General features: G+C 53.0%; 2 protein-coding genes across 11 annotated transcripts in view; one reads left to right on the top strand and one right to left on the bottom strand.

Moving 5' to 3' along the window:
• The window catches only part of LOC133396749 (tomoregulin-1-like), a 10,697-nt gene extending 2,579 nt beyond the window's left edge, over window positions 1-8,118 (bottom strand). For 2 of the 4 annotated variants that reach the window (XM_061666904.1, XM_061666906.1), the window contains exons 1-2: window positions 7,843-8,118; window positions 59-168 (exon numbers count right to left, since the gene is read on the bottom strand). In XM_061666904.1, coding sequence (XP_061522888.1) covers window positions 59-168; window positions 7,843-7,999 — 267 coding nt within the window. In that variant the 5' untranslated portion in view covers window positions 8,000-8,118. Of the gene's footprint in view, window positions 1-58; window positions 169-796; window positions 1,690-7,842 lie in introns of those variants that run through there. The other 2 variants (XM_061666905.1, XM_061666907.1) reach the window with 1 other exon arrangement.
• LOC133396747 (melanoma receptor tyrosine-protein kinase-like) lies at window positions 3,847-25,731 on the top strand. Of its 7 annotated transcripts, XM_061666899.1 has the most exons (27): window positions 3,848-4,331; window positions 9,920-10,071; window positions 10,136-10,343; window positions 10,499-10,633; window positions 10,707-10,775; window positions 11,849-11,967; window positions 12,053-12,194; window positions 12,687-12,800; window positions 13,090-13,216; window positions 13,790-13,863; window positions 14,229-14,319; window positions 14,400-14,599; window positions 16,402-16,534; window positions 16,615-16,705; window positions 16,821-16,978; window positions 17,134-17,166; window positions 17,258-17,402; window positions 18,172-18,294; window positions 18,360-18,458; window positions 18,588-18,773; window positions 18,841-18,996; window positions 19,766-19,841; window positions 19,919-20,065; window positions 22,111-22,208; window positions 22,820-22,963; window positions 23,027-23,117; window positions 24,735-25,731. In XM_061666899.1, the coding sequence occupies exons 1-27, from the start codon at window positions 4,208-4,210 to the stop codon at window positions 25,058-25,060; spliced, it is 3,561 nt and encodes a 1,186-aa protein (XP_061522883.1). In that variant the 5' UTR covers window positions 3,848-4,207; the 3' UTR covers window positions 25,061-25,731. The 7 variants fall into 7 exon arrangements, with proteins under 7 accessions (XP_061522887.1, XP_061522886.1, XP_061522883.1 ...); XM_061666903.1 differs by lacking the exon at window positions 24,735-25,731 and having other exon boundaries at window positions 3,847-4,331; window positions 22,111-22,212; window positions 23,027-23,112; XM_061666897.1 differs by having other exon boundaries at window positions 3,849-4,331; window positions 22,820-23,117.

Here is a 25,731-nt window from a genome sequence, read left to right as displayed (position 1 = left end):
ACACGGGCGTTCGCTACTGACACAACAACCGACGACGGAAGCGGGCGAGCGGACTTACGTGGAAGTGGCACACGCACTTGATGTCGGCGCCGTTCTCGCGGCAGGTCCCGCCAAAACGACACGTGCCCGCGTCGCACACGCGCAGGTCGCTCTTCTTCACAAACGCGTCTGAAAAGAGAAAACGTGCAACAGAAGAACAGCTGCTCAAAACCCGTGCGAGTGTGACTGTGCAAGTGCGTGCGTTCGAGATGATTGGACGGCCGGTAGGAAATAACGGGGGTCGTGACCTTTACAGTTTTGTAACGAACAAATACAGGAAGCGTCCGTGGAATCACTGTTTTTTTGGTTTTCTTTTTCACGTTGTCTGGCGGCCGAAAGACTTTTTGTTTTGTTTTCTTGTTCGGACGTCACACGACATCACCACGACGGGCGAGCGCGCGCGAGGACGCCCGTCGGGTGTTTGACGTACACGAGCGTTAACGCTCTTTCCAAGTCACGCAGCAGACAGCCCGGGGCGGCGGGCCCGGAAGCGCTTGGATGGCAGCGGCCGCCCGTTGGTGTTTGAATGCGTGTGTGTGAACGTGAGCCTTCGTAAAGCGCTCTGGCCACTGTGCCGGTGCGGATAAAGCGCCATAACGTACCCTCCCTTTAACGCGGGCGGCACTCAGCCCCGCCCTGCATGTCCAGCTTGTAATTATGTTCCAAAGAGCATCAAACAACACGGCTCACGGTTGTCATGACGACGCAAACAGCTGACAGGAGGTCACCTGTCCGTGTGCGCGCGCGTGTGTGTCACCTGGACACTCGTCGCTCTTTCCCGGTCCACATTCGAGCGCGCCTCCTCTTCCTCGTCCTCGAGGAGTTCCGCTCGCGAGGGCCTCGGGAAGGAGCAGCAGGACGAGCAGGAAGGGGGAGGAAGACCACGATGCCATGATGGGCGAGCGCCAGATGACGTCAGACGGGCTTTTGTCCCCAAGAGGCTGACGATGAGGAGGGTGAGGAAGATGAGCGCGAACGGCGACCCCCACCGTCGGGCGGGCTTCGGCCCCTCAAAAGCCGGACTGCGCCTCCATCCTCACGAGTCGGACGGACAAGAAGCGAGACCCGCCAGCTCCGAGATCCAAACGGACGAGGTTCTGCTGCTGCTGCTGCTGCTGCTTCTTCTTTTTCTTCTTCTCCTCCTCCTGCTTCTTCTTCGTGTCCCTCTTGCAAGCGGGTTTGTTTCTTTCTTCTTTTGTTGTGCTCGTTCTTCTCGTTCTCGTTGTTCCTCTTCGACGGATCTCATCAACAAAGGGCCGGCTGGCTCACGTGACTCGCGTAAGACCCCGCCCATTATTCCCACAGAACGTGACGTCATCGCGTCGCCGCGCTCGGGGTCCCGTGCCGACGTCACGCCGCGGCGGATTTCTTTTTAGCGTCTTTATCTCTGGCGAAATCCCAAATTGCAAAATTGCTTCGCAATCTTTCTCACAGATACTCGACTTTATGACAAAATTCATTTCCATATGTCAGACAATAATATCACAGATGACACGCCAAATAACTTCATGATGACCTAATATTGTATAGATTCAAATAAAAATACACACATTCGTTCTCTTTTTTTTATCTTGAAAGTCGGGATGTATGAGTTCGACCAAGAAGCGGGGGAAATTTGGCATAAAAGAATGTCCTAAATCACATCGGCTAATCGCATACGTACTTTAGCTTTATTTCATTCAACGTCGCTTTTCTGAGCTCGTTAATGACACAATCCATTTGATCTTGATGACATAAAAAACGTCTTCTCAGGCAACCAAGCGTCTTTCTTCTTTCAAACAACAACAACAACACAAGCAAAGCTTGTGAACCAACTGCTGAAAGCGCACCTGACACGGGAGACAGCAGAGGGCGCTCGTTCCCCGCACTTGAATCCAATCGACTCCATCGACTGTCAATTACAACGAAACGCTGTCACGACAGTGAAGAACTGGAAATAGAAAAACACTGAAATAGGGTTACATTTGCACTCGTATTTGGTCAATGACGTCGCCATTCACAAATGCAAATATTTGAAAAGAAGGACATTTCTCTTTGGCCAATTCTGATATTTGGCAGAAAAAACAATTCCAATAACCAAGAAATCGGCCGATTCATGTAAAAATTAAAATCATCAATAAAAGAACGGCAATTGTCGAGGATCCTTTCTCCATTTGTTCACAAAATTAATATTTTGTATCGAGCGCGCAACAAAATGAAAAAGAAAACAAATATCCAGAAGCCGTGCGGTTCCCAGAATGCATTGCGCCACGCACGGTTGACTTATTGCAGTCATTCTTCTTGTGGGTGTTCGTTTGTGTAGTTTGGGGAGGGGGTTTCTTGTCGAACGCTCGCATTTCCGCTTGCCTGCTGTTTTTTTTCCCTGCTCGCCTCTCGGCCAACTCTGCTGACCGATTGGTTGTTTGCTGACTGGGGAACCGGCGAGCGCAATTCACAATCGCAATCGCCAAGTATGTCACGACTTCGTGCAATCGAAGAAAAACAATCTTGTTTGAAACCATTAGTTTCATGTTAATTCAGGTGGTTTAGTCTAGCGCTTAAAACTGTTCGATTTTGTCATTTGGTATTCCGTAAAGATGTTCCAATAGTTTTTATGGGATAAAGTTGGCAACGCAGCAGTCAGATGTTTTTCCATTTTTTTTGCGGTACAGGCTAACCATCGTCAGGTTCCTGATGATCTTTCGGGTTATTTCCATGACAACGAAACGCAGGAAAAGAAAAAGAATCCTCCCGCTAATCCCGAGCCGCGCGGGAAAGGATTTTCTTCCAACTCGATGGATCGCTGGCGTTTAACGAGCTCTTTTCCCACAACTGAATTTGCAAAGCGCCCGAGGACATTCGGCCTTCGTCCCCGTCATCGCCGCGATCGATGGCGCACGCGAAGGTCACGTCGAGCGTTTTCCTCCGCTTCCGAGTTGGGTTGCGTCGAAGCCGACGGCGCTCTTCGTCGCCCCTCCGCTTCCTCTCCGTCACGGGAACACGCTCGGATTGCGTTGCTTCCGTTTTGGGCCGCGCATTAAACGCGGTCGTCCCGTCGCGGCGTGCCCGGCCCGCTTTTTCATGACTGACCTTTGACCTTTTGCATTCCGCCCGACGCTTTCGGGGGACACCCGACCGGCCGCCCGCGCGCCGACCTCGCCCGCGGATGAAACGGGAGTTCGAGAGAAGCGGGCCGACCCGGGACCGGTCGCCAGCCGATCACGATCACCTCGCGATCAAAAAGAAGAACATTCAGTCACCTGATCGACTACTCGTCTTGACAAACACACACCGACCGAGATGGGGGAAACAATAAGTTTACGGTCAGAAGTCATAAGTTGGGCGATGTTCTAAATCACGGGTGTCAAACTGGTGGCCCCGGGGCCAGATCCGGCCCGCCACATCCTTTTATGTGGCCCGCGAAAGCGAATCCAAATTGCTCATTGTGTTCTGGTGTAAACACCATTGAGATATTTGCAAGCATTTTTTGGTACCAATCCCACTTTGAAAACAAATGCAACAGTCGAAATCGGCTTCTGATCTCAAAACCGCTGATCGATCGATGCGTTGCGTACACTGTATGTACCGACAGTACATGAGGTCATCTTTCACTGATACGGGTTCACAGTCGTAGCAGAACTACGATGCGGCCCGTGGCGCAAATGAGTTTGACACCCCTGCTCGAAAGAAGGAACGCACAAAGCGAAGCCTCGTGAGCGCAATAGCATTAGCATTAGCATCCAAACGTCGACAGCTCCAATTGTTCAAAAAGGAGAAGAGGAAAAGAACTCGATTGTCGCAGGACGAATGCAAATCGCGTCACAGTTTGCACAATTGAGGTGAAAGAAAAGTCACCTAACTTTACAGTTGGTCACATTTGGCACAATTTGCATCCAATACAGTCGTGCGATTATGTGCAATTAGGAATTGCACAGATTTGCTGGCGTCAAGTGTCTTGAATTCTTTTGCACTTCTGCGTCTCTCAGATCGCACACGCACACGCACACGGAGAGGGCGGGAGGACGGTGTGTGCGCGCGCGCGCGCGCGCGCCGACGTTGTTGCAATCAGACAAGAAGCACTTCCCGGCTGCTCGCTCCACGTCTTCTTCTTCTTCGGTCCACGGTGCACTTCGATGGTCGCGCGAGTCCACGCAGGTTGAGTTGAGGAGCAGAAGCACAAGTGGAGAAGATGAGCGGAGGCGCGGCGGACGTTTGCCTTCTTTTTCTTCCTCGTCCTCTTCGTTTTTTCTCTCTTCTTTTTCTTCTTCTCGTTTGGCTGTCGGACGCCCGCTGCACTCGAACCGACAGGAAAGGTACGTCGGGACGCTCACGCTCACGCTCACGCTCGCGTTACTTGACGTTCCTTTCCGCGCGTTACGCGCACGTGTCGGACGAGTTCAGCTGCGCCGATGACGTCATAAGTAGAGCTCGACGGCTTGCGAATATATTTCGAATCAGCGACGGGCAACTTCACCGTCAAGTCGGCCGAGCAAAATATTAGGAACGGCGTCGATCGGGAGGCGGTCCGAAAAATTTCAATCGCAAAAATAATCGGCGCGTTCATCCCGATCCGAGGTCAACACTGGGGTTGTAGCGGAAGGAACGGTCTCGACGTCCGCGAACGGTCGCCGGTCCGTTCACGTGATGAGACTCCCCTGTAACGACCCGGACGAGGAGGGAAATATTTAGCAGGTTCTGAGCGACCTCGAAGAACTTCACGGCCGACATCGACCTCGCCTCGCTCCCTCGCCCGCTTGTTTGTTTGGACGTCTGTCTTTATGCGTGCGCGTGCGTGTGCGTGTGCGTCTACCTCGGCGATTCCCAACCAGTGTGCCGTGGGAAATTATACAATTTGACGTAATTGCTCCCAAAATGATTGATTTCCAAGAAATAATGTATCTTTGTTCCTCAATTTATGCCAGTGAGGCAAAGCGACAGACAGAACCGATGAATGGTCTTCGATTAGAAGATGGCAGGAAGTCAACGCAGCCATGAATGTCTCCACTTTTTGGGACATTTTTGTTTGTCGGTGTGCCGTGAGATTTTTCAATTGTAAAATATGTTCCTTGGCTCCAGAAAGGTCCGAAATCACCGGTCTACCTGTATGCGCGTGTGTGCTTTTGCATGTTTGTGTGCGAGTGGAAAAAGGTGGTCTTAGTGGCATGGTAACCATGGCGACATGGTCTTAAGTTTCATTCAGCTCGGGCACGTGGAGGTTAGCGCGCGTCGTCGGGATTAAACGTGTTCAAGCTGCTAGTGAGCGCGTCAAAGGTCCCGACGTCAACTCTGAAACGAAACGAAAGGTCACGCGAGGTCACACAGGAAGTTGGACCTGGGCGGCAAAACAGCCGAGACGAAAAAAAAGTTCACGACAGTTCTGCTGGCACGTGTGCGTGTCTTTCAATCGATCCATCGGTCAGTCCAAGTTTTTTTTTGTACGCACTTTGCATACAAAAACAAGACTCCGAATGGGTTTTTTTTCCTCTGAGGAGCAGGTTTTGCTCGTTGAACCTGAAGAAAGACGGAACCGCGAACCCTCGACGAAATTAGCGCACAAGTCTCATAAGCAGCGTCAGTGCCATTCGCGTTTCCTTCGGAGGGCAGCGTACGTCCCGCGCCGGCCGGTTGCAAACGTCTCGCCGCCACCGCCGTCTTTCGCCGTCCGATTCTCGGGTCCCGCTTCGCACCGTAGCGACTTCGCTGGCGGCGGGAGGCATTCGGAAGGTCGGCCGCGGCGGTCGAGCCGTAAAACAAGTCGCGGTGCTCGGAGCTAGGTGTAGCGCATTTTGACTCGCAAACTTCCAGCCTTGAAAAAATGGCAACGCGAAGCGCTTTACAGGAATTAAAAATCCACGCACGAATCAATCCCGCCCGCCGCGCACGCGTACGGGTTAAAAGCATAATCGCAATGATCTCGTAACCCGAGGCTGAGTACGGAGCGTCCGGGCGAGGGAACCCGTCTCGGGGAGCCGTCCGCACCTCGACCTTTTATTCATAAAAGATATTCGTCAAACCGAAAAACAAAACAAAGTATAGAGTAAACCACAAAAAGAGAAATGGGAGATCTCACAATATAAAAGCAGCATCAGGATAAGAATAATAAATAATGTCAAATAAACGCTAAGTCAAAGGAAATAGGTAAACATCGCAAAATAGGGGTGAGTTAAAAGCTCCGTTAAAAACGCGGGCCTGTCGTTAGAAACAAAAACGTTGCGCGCGGGCGGGCCCGAGGTTCCGTGAGCGCCGCCCGACTCGAGGGCGACGGAAAGGCCTCGGAGGCTTCGTACGGGGGCGGACCGGGCGGCCGGCCCGAGACTTCGAAAGCCGGGGAGAGAAGCTTCGCGTCCGCCCGGGAAGAGCCATTTTAAAATGGCCGTCGCGCCTTCTGCTCTCCGTCTGCTGCCGAATTCCAAAGTCGTCGAAAGCTTGAAATTCTCGTTTGGGAATGGCAGAAAAGCCCGCAGCGCAGCGCCGACCGGTAGCCCGAGAGAAGACTCTCGCTGGCGTGTGCAGACGCTTTCTGCGCGCGCGTCGGACGTGTCGGAACTGGCGCGACGCCGCCAAAGCGGACAAAGTGCGCGGTTCGTCGGACTGGCTCGCGTGTGCGTGCTAAATGTTAGCTGGCGTGCTAGCATGGTTCATGTTAGCTGACCTTGTGTCAGCGTCCATGCTAACGCCGCGTGCGGTCGACAAAAAAAGCTCGAGCGTGTGCACGCGTGTTTGGGTGGGAATCGAGCTGGTGAATGTTTTCAGCTGGCTGACACATTCCTCACACGCGCGTGTGTGCGCGCGTGCGCGTGTGAAAGCGAGAGAGAGAGAGAGAGAAAGCGATTAGCACACAAGGCCGTCGTGTTGTTGTTTTTGTGACATTTGGTGCGCGTGTGCCCCGTGACACACTTTTAGTGCAATCAATAAGTCGATGAAAGCGCTCGAGTCAAACGGTGCGGCGATGATTTCATATTACGGACGTTTTTGTACTTTTCATCATTCGGCCGCGGGCGAGGTGAACCGGGCGGATGCCGGAATCGCCCCTCGCTCAAAGGTTCTGGCTGGGACTTCTACCCGCGTACATCGCTAATTTTCATTTATCTTCGACCAGACGCTCAAATCGAATATCAATTCGTATCGATGATAATATCGATGACGATAGAGTGGTGCCTTGAGATACAAGTGTAATTTGTTCTGCGACGAATTCCGAATCATTTGTATCTCAAATCGTCTTTCCCCATTGAAAGGAACGGAAATGCAATCGACCCGTTCCGTACCCCCCCGAAAACACCAAAGTTTGCTCTTGAAGAAGTTCAGGAGAAAAATGAAAAAAGTCATTTGCACAGAAAACACGTGTGCTCGAGGGATGGCCGACGGGTGGCGAATTGCTCATCGAGGGGGGATGAAGATGAAGGTGATGACGGATGATGATTCACGTCGAGGTGAACGAGTTCTACGCGCCAAATATAATTCAGTACGTACGATGGACACACACCGATCGATCGGATGACGTCGTCAGGCGGCGCGAGCGGCGAGGTGAAGCTCGCGGGAATGTCGCTCAAAAGCCGACGGCGGCGGCGGCGGCTCGCTCGTTACAGCTAATTGAAGACACGCCGTCGCGCATTCCTGAATGACTGCGTTGGAACCGTGTGCGCATTGTCCGCTCTGAAAGCGTTAGCCGTTAGCATTAGCATGGAGCTAAACAGTAGACAGAAGAACATTCTTCACCGTACCGCCCGTCACTATGTGCAAGTTTGTCCGTGTTTGTCTTTGTGGACGTGCACGTGTGTGTGTTTGCGCAAGTGTGATTTTTGTGGACGTGTGTGTTTGTCAAACCTTGACTAAAGCTCAGCTGGTCAATTCCAACGAAGCGTCTTGTGTATTTTGTGCGCTTCTGCTGCGCAAACATTTGACCGGCTGGCGTCGCAAGCGCGTTGAGCAGGTTCACGTCAGTTTGAGGCTCCAGCGCCAGAAAGATCCAGAAAGATTTCATTCCTCACGCTCGATTTGCCACCGCTTCCTCTTCACACAACACAACACAACACAACCCTGAAGTACGCGACAACACACCACGCCACACGACTCGACAACATGACACAACGCTACGCCGCCCGCCCCACACTACACTATATGATCCTCCACCACGCAACATTTCGCGATACCGCAGTTAAGTGGATAACCCAAAAGTGGGCGTGTACGGGAGCCATGGAAAAGTTTCACAAATGAAACGGAATGAAGGTGTAACTTTGCGAAGGTCCCGTATTTTGTCTATTTCCACCGCCATAGTGTGACTCTCTCACGTGGACGTAGTCTAAAAGTGAAAAACACCTCGCGTCGGTCCGCTCACCCGACGGCGACTTGGCTTTGAGCCACTTTTGTCTCCGCGTTGCCCAGATTTGGCGGATTTGACCGCCCCCTTTCTTCTGAGCGGTTGCCACCGCGGTGTTTGCCATGCCGACAGCGGAGATCTTCGTTAGTGACGTCGCTAAGCCGGAGGAAGTCCGATGAGCTGATTTCAGGCCTCTGGGCAGAAAAACGTCCGCGGGAATGCGGGGGCCATTGGAATGACTCGTTCCTATTTCGCATTGTTCACTGAGACGCCAGAGAGACGACATTCCGTTCCAAATGCTCGCAAAAGTTGGTTCGGCAAAATACGGCGCCTTTAAATGGAAGGCACTTGATCGCCCCCGTGTGGCCACCAGAGGAGGTACACTCCATTTCTCTCCTCTCCTTTGTCTGTTCTGCCACCTCGACAGTTGTAAACGTGAGGTTCATGTCATGTCGTTGTGAAGTAGAAAATGTCACTCAGGTTTTCGCGTCCTCACGTCTTGAATATTCTCAACTACGTAAACCCGATTCGAGCGTCTCCGAGCATTCGAGGCCGCCGCCGCCGCCGGGCTTTTTTCTCAGCCACGTCCGTCCCGTTTTGTGGTGCTGGCCCACGGCTCCCGGTTCAGTTTCGCATCCGGGAAGACTTTCACTTCGACGAATCGTCAGGTCAGATACTTGGAATCTTTTTGGGGGGGATTATTGTTCTGGAAGGTCACTGCGGCGGGCTTATTAAACCTCCACACAAGATTTAAAAACTCAAAGCCAACCTTGCGGTCTGTTGCTCCCGAATGGATTGGACATTTATTTCAAACGTGCAATACGAAAAACAAAAATGTGCCCATTTGCCATGTAAAGGTTATCCCCGTAGCGCTCCGAAAGGGAGACGAGCGAGATTTCAAACTGACTCGAGCGACGCCTCGCGATGCCAGCGAGCCGATTCGATTGACAAGTTTTTCCAGATATACGAGTTGTCGTTGGGACAGTTTTGGGATTCGAACGCAGACTCGAGCTACGAGCGCCGAATCGACTCACGAGTCGAAGTTTGCCGGCTAATCGGCAATTCTTTGAAAAGAAGCTCGGAGCTGTCCGTCGCGCCGCCCTCTTGAAGCTTTCGAACAAAAACGAAACCTTAAACCACGACAATCCGACGGCGTTCACGCTGCAGCTCGATTTCGCTTCGCGTGCCTCATATGAAACGTGTCGATGTTTTTTTTGGGTCACGTCCATGTGAACTTTACGATCCCGATTTTTTTGCAAATCCGACGCGGGCCTCTTTCATACGTCATACGTCACTTAATCGGGTGTGTGTCCGACGCGAGGGCAGCCTGGAGGCGCACGTCGCGCGCATCCGACCGACCCCGACAAAAGGCGGCAGGCGGCGCAATTGTTCGACAAAACAGCGACGTGAGGAGATGCGGAAAGGAGGTGCTTGAATTTGCTCCGAATGCACCGTGAGACGTACACGGAGGAGCGTATTTATTTCCGGAAACAAACGGGACGTCGCGGTTGAGCGAATGATGCAAAACGCCATAGACAGGCTAACGAACAGCACCGATAGTGATGATGTGTGTGCGCGGTTCAGTGTGTCAGGGGATGAGCAACCAGCTGACGTTGTTGGGCACGCGCGAGAATCACTACGACAACATGGTGCGGATGTACAGCAACTGCTCGGTGGTTCTGGACAACCTGGAGGTGACGTACACTCTGGAGCACCAGAACCTCTCCTTCCTGCGGGTAGGCGGCGCCGTTAGATTTTCCGCGCGCACCGGGACGTCTCGTCCACGCGGTTTGTCTTCAGTCCGTCCAGGAAGTGGGGGGCTACGTGCTGGTGGCCATGAACGAGGCCCGGACCGTCCCGCTGAGCGACCTGAAGCTGATCCGAGGTCAGAACCTGTACGAGGGCAAGTACGCCCTGCTGGTCATGTCCAACTACGTCCGCAACCGCACGGCCGCCACGCTCGACTACACGGGCGGACTCAGACATCTGCAGCTCAGCAACTTGACCGGTGAGTCTTTGAGTCTGGAGCACGATGACGGCGGCTTCGGGTTTCGCTCGATCGCGGGCCGTTCTCGCGGTGCAGTTGCGAATGGCGGAGACGGTGACGGGCGACGTCACCGTCTCGACGGTCGCCTTACTGAACATCGCCGGACGTCGCTTCAGAGATTCTACGAGGAGGCGTGAAGATGACCCGCAACCCTCTGCTGTGCAACGTGGACTCCGTGGAGTGGTGGGACATCGTGGACAAAAGCGGCCATCCCGGCATGCTTTTCACGACGGACGACTTTGCACGCAAATGTACGTCGTCTCGTCGTCCTCTTTCCGTTCCCGTGAAACTCGGTCTTCTCCGATCGCCTGCCTTTTTCTCCAGGCGAGCCCTGCCATCCGGCGTGCGTCAACGGCTCGTGCTGGGCGGCCGGACCCGAACACTGCCAGAAATGTAAACCTTTCTCTTCCGCTCCTTTCCGTCCGTTCGCACGTGGTCATCCGTAGGCAGTCGCGTGTCGCGTATGCGAACAGTTCGGAAACGGCGGCGGGAGTTCTCAGACGTTTTGAGTCCGGGGACGACTTCCCCCCCGGAGACCGAGGACCCCCGCGTAATTAGAGCAGAAGAATTTCTTTCAAGCCGCCCCTTTTCGAGGACAACGTCCTCGTGATAAGAAGAGCAAATTCGCATTTTGTAGAGGAAAAACAAAAGTTTGTCAAGAAAGAAACTCTCGTAATCTTCATTAGCACAAAGACTCAACTCGGTTAGGATAAAAAGTCGTCGTTTCACAGGAATGTCAAATTGGGGCAACCAAAGAATTATGCTGGTAAAGGGACGAAAGTCCTCTTTTAAGAAGTGTATTTCAAGAATACACCGTTTGTTGAGCAAAAGAGGCCTTCATTCCTCACAGAGGGTGATGTTCTCCCAAAATCTGCCTCTGCCTTGTGCCATGACGATGCGTCGATTGCAAAGGGCCGAAGCCGTTTGCTTGTCGAGTTTCTTTTCTTCGTGCGCTGGCCCCCATATTGAGGTATCAAATGATGCACTTTTTGAAATGACATTCAAATGTGCGCAATCGGTGTCCAATTTCTCTTTGTTCAACATTCTTAGGACACGTCGAAATGCTCAAAAGCCAGCGAAGCCGTGACGCGCATCAAATAATGCGAGAAATAATCGGGCCGCTCGGCAGCCAGAAGAAGAAGAAGCGGGTAAAGCAGATTCACGTCGCCGTCCGCCATCTGGTCGACGGGCATTTCACTCTTCTGCATAAACGGTTGAATCGTTTTGGGTGAAATTGGATCATTTGGCATCACATGAGATGATCTCGGCGCTTTCGTCGTTATTGTCGCCGCGGAGAGGGAAACGGCGTTGTCATTGGTCCTCGAGTGTCGGCGGGGAAAAAAAAGTCCTTGAATAATTGACCGCAAATGTTTATGTTTCGGGGACCCGCGGCCGCAGCGTACGTGCGTGCGTAGAGTAGCGCCGTCCTCCCCGCGAGCGTGTCTGAAGATGGCGTCTCCGTGCAGTCACCAAGCGGTCCTGCGCCCAGCAGTGCAGTCGACGGTGTCGCGGCCCCGAACCCGGCGACTGCTGCAACGAGCACTGCGCGGCGGGCTGCGCCGGCCCGCTCGCCACCGACTGCCTGGTCAGTGCCCGCGCCCGCCGCCGAACAAACGCTTCCTCTTCCCGAGGCACGCGACGCGTTGACGTGACCGCGCTCGCGCTTTCAGGCGTGCCGGCTGTTCAACGACGACGGCACCTGCAAAGACGCGTGTCCTCCCGAGAAGCTCTACGACCTCAAAACGCATCAAGTCATCAGCAACCCCGACGCCAAGTTCGCCTACGGCGCCACCTGTGTCAAGGCCTGTCCACGTAAGATGCGTCCTCTCGCACACGCGCACGCCGTGTCCACGTACGCTTTGTACACGTACCGTATGTACCGGCGGCGGTCGGTCGGTCGATCCAGGGCGCTCGGGCGCTGCCCCGCCGCTCGGCCGCATCGCCGCCGCAAGATTCAAACGCAAATATTTCCTCCGTTTTTAGGTGAGCAGGATAAATCCTCTCGAGTAATCGCCGAGTAAAGTTATGTCGTTCATCTCGGCTGTCCGAATTTGCGACCACCGGCGCAAATGTTTACCCGTCGAGCGGAGTTTGACGCGCGCGTGGATTTGGTCTCGAGTGCGGGGCCCACGCAGGCGCTCCTTTTCCGACGGCGGGCTCCGACCCGCCGTGGGTCATGTGGCCTATTCTAGCGTACGTGACGCCGCGCTCTACGAACGGCACCTTTCTAGCCGCCCTCGGAGAAACCGCGAGCGTCTGCCAGGCCTGCGCTCCACGTGGTGTCTTTGCGTTGTGCGCCTGCAGGCAACTACGTGGTGACAGGAGGCTCGTGCGTGCGCACGTGCGGCGCCGGCACGTTCGAGGTGGACGACGGCGGCGTGCAGCGATGTCGAACCTGCGAGGGCGCCTGTCCGAAAGGTCACAAAGTATTTGGATAACATTTGGTTATTGTACTTTTTACAGGTATCTGCACTTCAGTATTTCTTTTTCGGAGCACTTTTGACTGCGACTCCTAACGTGGGAAAAACGATGTTTGCACTTTGTACACCTTACTTGGTCAGACTAGGCTTGATAAATCCTCTTTACTTGACTTACTTTATGTAAGTGCAGGAATCGAATCAGTACCTCTACCTGTGCTCTACGAGCGCGAGTGCTTTTTGCAGCCGCGCCCGAGACGCCGTCGTGATTGTGGTCTCGTCGTGTGCAGCGTGCGACGGCGTGGGCGCGGGCGCTCTGGTCAACACCATCGCCGTCAACGCCTCCAACATCGAGTCCTTCCAGAACTGCACCAAGATCAACGGCGACATCTTCTTCATCGAGACCTCCTTCGCCGGGTCCGTCCGCTACGGCAGCGACGAACTTGCGCGGCCGTTAGCTTTAGCTGTTAGCATTTTCGGGCTTCCGCTAAAGTCGAATGGAGGCGACCGAAGGCTTCGTCAGGCGTCCCCCTGCTGTATTTGTGTCTCTCGGGGAGGTCGCACGCTGTTGTTGTTTCCAGGTGTGACGGCGTTTTTTTTTTTTGCCCCCTGCCTGACTGTTTTCGAGAACTATGCATTCTGGGAGCAGCTTTCCAAAGCGAGCTCCGTGTGGACGAAGTCTCGAAACGATAAAATATCTTTGCGGGAACACCGAAACGCCTTTCCGTGCGGACGGGACCTTAAGCTGTCAACCCGGAGACGCTTTCTTTAAGCGGACGGACGAGGAGCTTTACGCCGTCACTTGTTGTCTGCTCGCGACAATGTCCTGACTTCTCGACCCAGAGAGATCGCGGACCCTCGTGAGCCATTTAGCCACCTGGCCGGTTGCCTCCATTCGACTCTGGCGGACAATCGACACGCTCGCGCTGGCTCCAGCCGGCGGCCTGCGGGTCACGTCGCAAATGAACCCTTTCCCGTTGGTCCCCGCAGAGACCCCCACTACAAGATCCCGCCCATGGACCCGGCCAAGCTGGAATACTTCCGAACTGTCAAGGAAATCACAGGTAGATGAAAAGGCGGATCGTATGTGTTTGTTTTTGGCAGCACGGCGCAGGAGGGGTTAGCATGTCCACCTCAAAGTTGGGAGGTTCCGGGTTCGAATCTGGGGTGCCTTCCTGTCAGGAGTTAGCATATCTGCCGGAGAAAAGCCGTCCCCGTGAGCACGTGGCTTTTCTCCAGCTGCTCTGGCTTCCTCGCACATTCAAAAAAAACACGTTAGCAAGTCAGCTTCCGAGAAGAGCTGCGAACGCCTGTTGCCGGCCGGTCGCAGGGCGTCCCCCGTGTCCAGCGCGACCGCGAGCCCGATGACGATTAGCGCTCTCGTAAAAGGACGGCTCGCTACTCGCCGCTGACTCCGTTACCGTTGCAGGATTCCTGCTGATCCAGGCGTGGCCCGAGAACCTGACGTCGCTCTCCGTCTTCGAGAACCTGGAGATCATCCGCGGGAGAACCACGCGAGCGTAAGCGCCGAGCGCGGTGAAGCGACTGGGTCCGAATGCTTGGCCGCGCGTCCGACGTGCTTGCGCTGGCGTGTCCTCAGACAACACAGCCTGGCCGTGGTGAGGGTCCCCGGCCTGCGCTGGCTGGGCCTGCGTTCCCTGAAGGAAGTCAGCGCCGGGCGAGTGACGCTCAAGGACGACCCGCACCTGTGCTACACCCGGGACGAGCAGTGGACTCGCCTCTTCCGATCCTCCGACCAAAGCGTCACCCTGAGAAACCTGGCCTCGCCGCAACTCTGCCGTGCGTTCATTTTGTTGTTGTCGTCGTCGTCGTCATCTTGTCACCATTTGCATCACGACGCAAACATGCAGTCCGATATTATATAGCGATTACCCTAGAGTCAACTATCTCGTCCGCCGCAGGGGACCCCCGCTATTCACGGGGGATAGGGACCGGGCCGGACTGCAAATAGCGAAACTCTGCGGGTAATTGACACCCGTTAGAATTGCACCCGACAGGGTGATTGAAAAGTAACTCCCTATTTTAAAATACTGATCATTTATTCATATGTCTCAATTTATTTGCCAGCCAGACGCCCTGACTTAACACCCTTTTAAGTCCTGACTTAACACACTTTTTGTGGGGTCGGTTAAAGGAGCAAGTCTATTCTACCAAGCCAACAACTTTGGAAGAACTTGAAGGGCGAATACGAGAGTTCTTTGTGAAATCAGTTCATGCGGTTCCCAGGCGGCTTGAGACACTGGTGGCTAATGCTGGCGCCCACATCGAATTTTAAATAAAACTCCATGCAATACGCTTTCTTCTCATGTTCAGTTATTGTAAGAATTGGAATTCAGAAATAAATTACAAGTACCGTAATTTCTCGTGTATAATGCGCACCCCCAAAGTTGACCTCCAAATTCTGGAAAACCCTTCTACCCATGTATAATGCATTTTTACAACGCATGATTTTGCTTCTTCTACCCATATGATCAAAACAAGAAGTATCTGCATTTTGTTAGTTTTTCTTCAAGTCATTATTCTGAAGTTTAGCACTTTATTTGAACACGTAATCCTTTTTTTAATTGACTTGCTCTCATTTTGAAATGAACAGCCCTACTTTTATTTTGTAAATTACAAAACACACAGTTGTGCTCGTATGTTTGATGACCCGGGCAGAATTTGTAAGATGGGTTCAATTCTTCAAAGAAAACATGAAGGATCAGGCGAAACATAATTTATTTTATTTGAATGGGATTCAAATGAAACGGTCAAGCATTTCAGAAAAGCATTATCATTAAACAAACCATGATCATAAAAAAATGAATGATGGTTGTTCAGTCAGTCATATTTAAAAAAAAAAAAAATAATTTCACAAATTCTGCCAGGGTATGTAAACTTATGAGCACAACTGTACATATATGCAGTCATACGTACGTACCTCTGTCATATTGGAATGAAAGTGTAGGTTACACCTTATTTTATAACCACTAGGTGGCTGTGGCATTTTGGAATGAAAGCGTACACCTTTCTCATAACCACTAGACGGCGGCATACATTTATAAATTGTGAAAGGGTTTTTTCCATTTGCCCCTGTACCTATGTATAATGCGCACTATTGACTTTTGACAATTTCTGAGGGCAAAAATTATACACGAGAAATTACGGTACTTAAAAATAGGGAGTTACTTTTAAATCCCCCTGTATATTAAACCCCCGCCCCCCAAATTCCTAAGTGTTTTTCACCCCAAAAAGAAGACAATTTTAATATAATAAAAGAAAAAAAAGGGTAAAAATAAGAACACATTTGAAGAAAATGCCCGTTTTTAATTACAAAATAAAAATAAGACAACAACCACAAATTGGAGAATCCGTGGGTGCCAAACTGCGTATGCGGGGTCCGCTGTGTATCCAAATGCCACCGTAGTGATTCGTGTAGTGTCGGAATCATCGGCACGTTTCTAGTGGGCGTTTTCGAGACCGTCGAGGGCCACGTTGTAAAAACGCCGCGAAAGCGATCAAGGGGTCGGGCCTGAGCCGAGGAGTCCCGGCGCAGCCGTCGTCTTGTTCGTGACGCCGTTGTCGTGTGGCTCCTTCCGCAGAAGAGCAGAACCGCACGTGCCACCCTCAGTGCTCCCCCGCGGGCTGCTGGGGGCCCGGGCCCGCCATGTGCGTCTCCTGCCGACACTTTGAGCGTAGGGGGCGCTGCGTGGCCTCGTGCGACCTGCTGCGCGGGTAGGACGACCGAAGACGCTTTCCGCCGCTGCCGTCGGTCAAACGGACACTTAGCGTGCCTCCGTGCCGCGTGTGCGCAGGGAGCCCAGGGAGGCGGCGGTCAAGGGCAGCTGTGTGGAATGCCACCCCGAGTGTCTGCCCACGGACGGGACGCCGACCTGCCACGGAGAGGTCAGTTTCTCTTCAAGTTGAGGGCAGGGAGGGGCAACGGCGTTGTCAATGAAAAAGTGAAAAAGTGTCAGATTCGCTCTCGTCCCTCACGCGGCGGACCGGGAGCGCCGCGCAGGGTCCCGACCGGTGTTCCCGCTGCGCCCACGTCCAAGACGGCCCCCGCTGCGTGCCGCGCTGCCCTCGCGGCGTGATGGGAGACGGCGACGCGGCCGTCTGGAAATACACCGACGCCGAAGGCCGCTGCCGGTCGTGCCACCGCAACTGCACCGAGGGGTAATAATAAGAATAAGAATAAGAATCATAAGAAGAGTAATCCTAAGTTGATTGACGAAGCCCCTTTAAAAAGCCACGTCGGTGTGTGTGTGTGTGTGTGTGTGTGTGTGTGTGTGTGTGTGTGTGTGTGTGTGTGTGTGTGTGCGCGCGCGCAGGTGCACGGGACCCGGAAAGTCGGGATGCTCCGGGTAGCGTGATGTCGACGTGAAGTCCGACGTGCCGCCGACGCGTGTGCCGGGAAAAGAAGTTGAAAGTTTTTCTCTTGTTTTGTGTGCTCAGCGGCGTCAGGCACGCCACGCTGGCGGCGGGCGCCGTCAGCGGGCTCCTGCTCGTCATCGTTCTGGCGTTGGTCGTCTTCGTGTTGCTGCGGCGACGGCAAATCAAGAGGAAGAGGACCGTGCGGCGCCTCCTGCAGGAGAGGGAGGTGAGCGCGCTACTTCAGGGGTGTGCAAAGCGCGGCCCGCGGTCCGCATAGGGCCACTTGCGTCCTTTCATTTCCAATATCGAGACGCCCGTGTAGGAAAGAGCAAAAATACGCCAGGCCCCGTCGATGGCCCTAAAAAAGGGGAATAATTGCCTATACGGAGCACAAGATGGCAGTATACCGCTACTTTTGTCCAAATGAAACTCCTCAACTCATTTCCACTCAGTTCATTGTGCCACAAGATGACGGCAAAGCAATACTGTTGTCCAAATGCAGCGCCTGGTTTCACTTGAATATAGTTCCTTGATATGCTCACTGTACATACACTTTGTTGCATTAATGTCACAATTGCTTAATTGACTGATGATCTTACGCTTTGGTTTCAATTGACCCATGTTCAAATTTATAACTCGAGAAAAAAAACTTCTTTTTTATGTTCTTATACATCCATTTTTTTCCAGTATAGCAAATATAATAAATAAATCAACGAATGAATAAGTAAGTTCACAGTGTGGCAGAAATGTCTCATTTGTAGTCTTACTAATTTACTTATTTGTGCAATTTGGGTGATTGTTTTTTCCGTTTTCATCAATAAATGTTTAAACGTTGGTCACCCGTGAACGTTTTTGCTGGACCGAAGAAAAGAAATAAACAGGAGGCGCCATGAAAAATACCGTACTGTAGAATAGCCAAATAATAGAAAAGGTCCATATCGCTCACAGTTGTTTTTTTTCACTTGGTTTTCGAACGACTGCGTGCGCGGGCGCAGCTGGTGGAGCCGCTGACCCCCAGCGGCGAGGCCCCCAACCAGGCCCTGCTGAGGATGCTGAAGGAGACGGAGCTGAAGAAGATCCGCGTCTTGGGCTCCGGAGCCTTCGGGACCGTCTTCAAAGTGAGCCGCGTCGAATTAGCGGTTAGCATGTTAGCGAGTCAGCGGCGAGCCTCGTGTGCCTTCAGGGTCTGTGGATCCCCGACGGCGAGAACGTGAAGATCCCGGTGGCCGTCAAAGTTCTCCGGGAGGCCACGTCGCCCAAAGCCAACCAGGAAATCCTGGACGTAAGCCTCCTCTTCTTTCTTCTTCCTTCGCCGCGAGGGCCGACTGGCGGCGCGCGCGCTTTCGATTCAGTTGAATTTGATGGACTGGAAAATAGGCCGAAGAGTGACCGCGAGACGCGCGTTTGGCAGGAGGCGTACGTGATGGCGAGCGTGGACCACCCCCACGTGTGTCGTCTGCTGGGAATCTGCCTGACGTCGTCGGTGCAGCTGGTGACGCAGCTGATGGCGTACGGGTGCCTGCTGGACTACGTTCAGCGGCACCGGGAACGCGTGGGCGCTCAGTGGCTGCTCAACTGGTGCGTCCAGATCGCCAAGGTAGGCCGGCCCCGTGCCCCGCCTCCTCCCGGGCCTCCGCGTGACGGCCGCGGGACTCTTTCGGCAGGGGATGAGCTACCTGGAAGAGCGCCACCTAGTGCATCGAGATTTGGCGGCCAGGAACGTGCTGGTGAAAACGCCCAATCACGTCAAGATCACGGACTTCGGCCTCGCCAAACTTCTGACGGCCGACGAGAAAGAATACCACGCGGACGGAGGAAAGGTGCGTGTGACGCCACGCGAGGCTAACACTTGAAGAGCAACCTGCTCCTTTTAACATCTTGCGCCAACTTTTAGCGATCCGCAACTACATTCTTTCCATCCGCCGCTTTCGTTTCAGAGATTTACATCGGACAAACGATGTCACGTTTGCCGGTCCTGCGTATGGGCAAAAGGTCGTTACGGATATCTGCAACTCAATTGTAGATCTCTGTAAGTGGAATTGTGACAAGTCGGAATCAAATTGTCGATGTCCTCAAGTGGAGTTCCAGGTACCTCGAATTCAGTTGCACATATGCCGCATTCACTCCCAGATATCTGCAACTGAATGCACTGCGTGCGGCTGTATCTGTAGCTCCACTTTGATTCTGACAAGTCATAATTCGACATTTGAAATGTCCCTTTTCAGATATCTAAAGTTACTTTTCGACCATTCAAAGGGAAGTTACGGATATCTGCTACTGGAATGATGAATCAAATTGTAGATATAGGTGTGTATATGCGGTATGTCACCTCACATTTTCAAGCAATAAAAACATCTGAAAATAGAAATGTGCACAAAAACTAATTGCATATAGTGCAAAAGTAAAAAAATTTAAAAGTACAGCCTACAGCGCCCCCCACTGGCCAGGAAGTGAATCGATTCCGAGGAGTCGCCGAATGAATATTGAATCGGCGGTGGCAATATTGCGATGCAGCGATCAATCGATATTTTGAACGGTGGGCCCAAGTGTGATCAAAAACCAAGCGAGTGCTACTTCCTGCTTCATCAGGTTCCCATCAAGTGGATGGCTCTGGAGTCCATCCTTCAGTGGACGTACACACACCAGAGCGACGTTTGGAGTTACGGTACGTCGCCTCCCGTGCGCGCGCGCGCGCGCCCACGCGCACACGTCTGCCAATCAAAGCCGTCCGTCGCCCAGCAGGCGTGACCGTGTGGGAGCTGATGACGTTCGGCTCCAAGCCGTACGACGGCATCCCGGCCGGCGAGGTGGCGCCGCTTCTGGAGCGCGGCGAGCGCCTGCCGCAGCCGCCCGTCTGCACCATCGACGTCTACATGCTCATGGTCAAGTGTAAGCGGCGCACCGCGCAAAACGTCTCACGCGCTCTACGCCAGTACAAGTACACATAAAGAAAAACAAAAACAATGCTTCAACTAGAAATATTGATTCAACTCCTTTATGTCAGTAAAAGTGGCAAAAGTACAGACACTGAAAGTTGAAAAAAAAAAACTGCACACAAAATACGAGGTCAAAACGTAACCAGCCCAATTCTCCTCTTGCTTGAATAGATGCATAGAAATAAAGCGAAATGAATCGAATCTTCCTTTTTCGCCAGCAACAGTCCATCGACCAACGACGGCACGTAGGCCGGCCTCGTCCAATTCAGTCGGCCGCAGCTGTGCTTTGCACCGGTTTTTGCAGCTTGATCAGAGAAGTGCTGACCCCTGACCCCTTCTTTTCGAGGTCCAAAAAGGTGAAAATCGGGGGAGGGGTCGCGGTCGTCCCGACAGAGCGCCGCTCGACTTCCGGAGCGCCCAAAGCGGGCTCCTGTCCTGGGCTTTGATCCCGGACACCCGCTTTTGGAGAACGCTGTCGCCCACCGCAGCTTCCCCGTCCACATTTCGCCACTTTTTGAAAACGTTTGCCGGCGCTTCAAGAAGTCAAAAAACGTCGGACGGCCATCCGACGATGACCTCGTTTTCAAAATGGCTGACTGGAAGAGGAAAGGCTTAAAACCATTTTTCCAAAAATAAGCCTTCAAACAAGTATTTAAGCTACAAACGGTGAAAATCATGAGTTGGTTAAATGAAACGGGGCTCATTACTTTTTCGACTGCCCCTTGGAGTTTCCCTCTTTTCTTCATTGGCGTGACGCTTGTACTGATAATAACGGCGACCGACTGGTTAGAGCGTCCGCCTCACAGTCCTGAGGACCCGGGTTCAATCCCCGGCCCCGCCCGTGTGGAGTTTGCATGTTCTCCCCGCGCCCGGGTGGCTTTTCTCCGGGCACTCCGCTTTCCTCCCGCATCCCAAAAACATGCATGAAATGGAGACTCTCAATTGGCCGTAGGTTTGACCGTGAGTGCGAATGGTTGTTTGTTTGTACGTGCCCTGCGATGGGCCGGCGACCGGTTCGGGGCGTACCCCGCCTCCTGCCCCATGACGGCTGGGCTAGGCTCCGGCGGGGCCCGCTACCCTAGTGAGGAGAAGCGGCTCAGAAAATGGACGGACGGATGTTTTTAAAGCTTTATTATTTTTCCCTCAAAACAACGGATTCCTGACATCATGACGTGCTGACAGCATCCATAAATTCTGCCATGTAATGGGGAATATTTTGCTTTCAAATACCGCGAGTAAAAGTGGTCAGAAAAAGCAATACTCAAGTGAAGTAGCAATACCTGCCAAGTCAACTGCAGGACAGTGACAAAGTTCATAATTTCCAAATCTGTTCACGATTCTTTTCTGAGTATGAAAATATCCGATCTGAACCCCGGCGGCAACGCTCCAAAAAGCGGAACGGCCGCTAGACGCACGTGTTGACTGTCCGTGTTGCCGCTTGTTTGCTTTGGCTTTGAAATGATTTACTCGCTTTGTCACTTATTTATTCCTCGACCGACACATTCATGACTTACTTTTCTATTTTCTTTCTTCCTGTCGTATTTCTCTCTTATTATCCTTTCTGGTATCTAGCTTATAGCTTTCATCCTGACTTTGTTTCGGGGGGGGGCGTCTCCTCACGGGAGGGAGCCTCCACGCCGGGCGGCGTGTTCGGTGGCATCCCGCGGGAGGGCACGATGCGGGGCGTGCCCCCCGGTCTGCCCGCTCTGTGCCGGCACCTCTCGGTGCGGACGGGTCCCGCAGGTTGTCTTTCCTCGCCTGGATCCTCGGTGCCATGTCGCCACGTCTCTACACTGTTGGCCAATAAATGCTGGGCCGTGCGTGCGTCCGCATTTATCTGTGGCGATATGAGCGCTGTGTTTATGTATTCATCCTGTGATTTTAATGCTCTGTTTTTCTCTCTCTGAGGCACGTTGTTTTGCATTTTTTACGTATTTGATGACTTCACACCACCGCTAAGCGAGAAGGTGACGTCGAGCGCGGCTCGTGTGTCCTCAGGTTGGATGATCGACCCCTCCGGTCGGCCCGGCTTCCGGGAACTGGTCGTGGAGTTTTCCAAGATGGCGCGGGACCCCGGCAGGTACCTGGTCCTGCAGGTAGGTGAGCGTTAGCGTTAGCCTAGCTACAGCGAACCCTCGCGACGGGCGGCAGATACGGATCACACCGAGCCCCGCTGCGAAAGGTCATCGACGTCGCTCTGCGAATGTTCGGAATTGCCGATCTTGGTCGTTTAAACTGTAAATATCCCCGAAAGGTACGATCCCAAAACACTTGAATATGATTTCGAACTCATCTCGCAAATCAACAGTTTACAGACGTTTAGATTTTGAAAAATGCACGAGTGTGACGACGCCGGCCCGTACGAGCCCTCGGTAAAAGAAATAATCAATTGGCACGCTCTTCCGCTAACAACCCGGGCTAAACTTTGCTCCTCCCTGACACAGAAAGATCTAAGAGCAGTCAAGTGTATCACTTGATCATATTTCCTGGAGACCGATCATGACTTTCCTGTTAGCCATGTATTTGTCACCATTTTGCGGCATCGTAGTTTTTCGGCGGCTAGTTGAGGGTCGCTTCCGCAGAAAAAAAGGAAAGCGGGTGAGTTGGTGAATGTCGATCCGTGTACAGGTGAGCGTTCGCTCTAATGTTTCCCCCTCCTGGACGGCAACCGTGTGCTTCTTTTTTTTCTTTTCAATTTTTTTGCCAGTGCGACCCGCCCAGCCCGTCCGACGGCAGGTTCTTCTCGCGGCTGCTCAGCTCGGACGACGGCGACGACACGGCGGAGGCCGAGGAATACCCGCTGCCCTACGAGGGCTCCGGTAACCGTGGCGACCGCCCCCGCCGCGCCACGGTACGGACCTCCGTTTCGCTACGGCGCCGCGAGCCGGCCGTGACGACTTTCGCGCGTGCGCAGGCTCGTCCCGTGCGGGCCGACAGCGTCGCCGTGCGCTACATCAGCGACCCCACCGGAAACCCGCTCGACAGAGACCACCTCGCCGGACACGGTAAACGCGCACGCACGTGCACTTTCGGGGCTCGGGACTTACTTGCCGAAATACCGACGAACGAGAGACTCCGCTTGACTTTGTCTCGAGCTACGACATGACATGACAGGTTGCGTGTTTACATTTGGAAATCTGCATTTTCAAGACGGCGTCCCATTTGGTTTGTCTTTCAAAGAAACGTTTTTGCGACCTGGCCTGGTAGACGCACAAGAAGTTTGCATCTGTGACACACCCGACGCATGAAGATAGAAAATCTGGCAGTTTGCAGTTTTGGTCGTATTGTGTGTGCCGTGCGCAGATAATGTCAACACAGAACACCGCACACACGCACACCACCATTTCTGTTCTGCCGCCATCTCACAAAAACCGAAAACGGGCAGACACTTCCGGGTACGCGCCGATCCTTGCCGAAGGGCACGGAGGCGGGCGGGAGTGGTGGAGATCCGCCCATCCATCTTCCGTTCCGCTGATCCTTACTAGGGCGTGCCGGAGCCCATCCCAGCCGTCATCGGGCAGGAGGCGGGTTACGCCCTGAACCGGTTTCCGGCCAATCGCGGGGCACATACAAACAAACAACCATTCGCACTCACGGTCACACCTACGGGCAATGTAGAGTTGTCAATCAACGTGCATGCCTTTGGGATGCGGGAGGAAAGCGGAGTGCCCGGAGAAAAGCCACGCAGGCGCGGGGACAACATGCAAACTCCACACGGGCGGGGCCGGGGATTGAACCCCGGTCCTCGGAACTGTGAGGCAGACGCGCTAACCAGTCATCTGCCGTGCCGCCAGCTTTATTTATAAACACTTTAAAACAACCGCAGCCGTTCACAAAGTGCTGATACTATATCAGAATAAAACATACCAAAACAGTTCGACATAATGGAAAAATACAACAATCCAAACACTGGAACGGTGCCGAGTCTCATGTTGAGTTGAAATGGCCGCTTTGTTGTTGCGCAGTCCGTTGGCTTCTTTAACTGGCTTCTCCGTTCCGCGTCATGGCTTGGGAAATGTCGCATTTTTGGTCATCGATATTATATGCCTTCAATATTTAAAGGTCCCGTGTTTTGCCAAACCAAGGTTTTCTAGCATTTGGCATGTAAAATTGTCTCTGTGGCGCCTCAGCGAACATTCCGGAGTGAAATACGAATTCCTTCAAATGGTCCCCGCGTTCCCGAGTCCGGGACTTTTTTCTGCCGAGAGGCCTGAAATCAGCTCGTTGCAATTCCTCCAGCTTATCGACGTCACTCGCGAAGAACTCCGCCTGCGGGCGGCGCCGTCGACGCAGCAAACGCGACGGGGGCGACCAATCGGAGGAAAGGGGGCGGTCTTAGCCGAATGTGGACAAAGCGGCTCCAAAAGTGGATGTCTTTTGTGGACACTCGCATGACAAAAGCAAGGTTTTTTTCCCAAATGAAATGAACCATGTTGGAGAGTCACTCTACGGAGGCGGAAAGAGACAAAATAGGGGCCCTTTAAGATTGCCTGCCTGGCGTTTGACGCGCTCGGTCGAGAAGGAGCAAAATCGGCACACACGCAGAAAAACAGGCCGATTGTCTTGATGCGTGTACTGGGCGTCTGCTGTTTGACCGGCGTCTTAACAAATGTTTGTTGCAGAGTACGTCAACCAGGCTGAGGGCGGCGCAAGTAGCCGGCGTTCAGACCTCCGCAATCCCAACTACCAAGACTCCGGTCCATTTTGGGACGCCGGCTCGCCGCCTTCCCCGCGGGAGGACGGAAAGGCCGGGCCCCGAGTCCAAGAGGGACCCGAATACTTGAACACGGCCCAAAACTCGCCGCCCGGGGCCGCTAGCCTGGACAACCCCGACTACCGGGCCGACTTCCCGCCTCGGCCGACGCCCGCCGACGCTCCGTTGCCGCCCGCCGCCCGGAACTGCGAGTATCTGGGCCTGCCTGCTGCACGGCAGACCTCCGCGTGCTAGGGGGCGCTGCACCTCAATGTCACAATACTGACTTTTTGAGCATCTCACGAGTTTTATTTGACATTTTTATTGCAGAAGTGAATTCAAGAACACAAGTGAACAAAGTGAACTTTTTTAGAAATGAATGTTGACCACCCACTGCTCTGTATGTACATAGCTTTAGCATGTAGCATTTGTATTAGTTTTAATTTAAGGTGAAATTGTTGTTGTTGGTGTTACAAAGAAGCACACGCGTAACATAGTTGTTTTTAAGCTTTAAATCAATGAAGAGTTTCACTTTCAAACACGTGCGGAGGAGATCATTTCGACGCAATTGAGCTTCTGTCAACGGCGTGGCGCCGCAATACAGCATGAACAACACTGGATAGCCATGAAATCGTTAGGGGAGAGCTGGGTGGGACGGAGTTGCGGTAAGACGCCCGCCCGCCTGAAGAACATTCTTAAATCTTTGAAAGTTCTAATCATTTGACTATCAGCATGATGTGTACACAAGAAGTATGTGTGAAGTTCCGTCCGGAGTAAACATTTGGAGGGTCATTAAATATACCAGACAACAACTGTGTTTTTAAAACAATGTAAAAGCTCCTACAGGGGCGGCCTGGGGGAAGATGCCCCCCGCCCCCCCCCAGATCCATACAAACTTGGTACTGAGGCGTAATATTAAACTTCCA

The sequence above is a fragment of the Phycodurus eques genome, chromosome 21, assembly GCF_024500275.1.
Source record: "Phycodurus eques isolate BA_2022a chromosome 21, UOR_Pequ_1.1, whole genome shotgun sequence".
NCBI lineage: Eukaryota > Metazoa > Chordata > Actinopteri > Syngnathiformes > Syngnathidae > Phycodurus > Phycodurus eques.
This window is presented reverse-complemented; position numbering and strand designations above follow the sequence as displayed.

Bases quoted from the DNA above. Each gene is read 5' to 3' on its own strand.
- LOC133396747 (XM_061666897.1), top strand. From the start codon at position 4,208: ATGAGCGGAGGCGCGGCGGACGTTTGCCTTCTTTTTCTTCCTCGTCCT. The intron at 12,801-13,089 runs GTCACAAAGTAT...CGTCGTGTGCAG, and splicing joins CGAGGGCGCCTGTCCGAAAG to CGTGCGACGGCGTGGGCGCG. The intron at 14,600-16,401 runs GTGCGTTCATTT...CTCCTTCCGCAG, and splicing joins GGCCTCGCCGCAACTCTGCC to AAGAGCAGAACCGCACGTGC.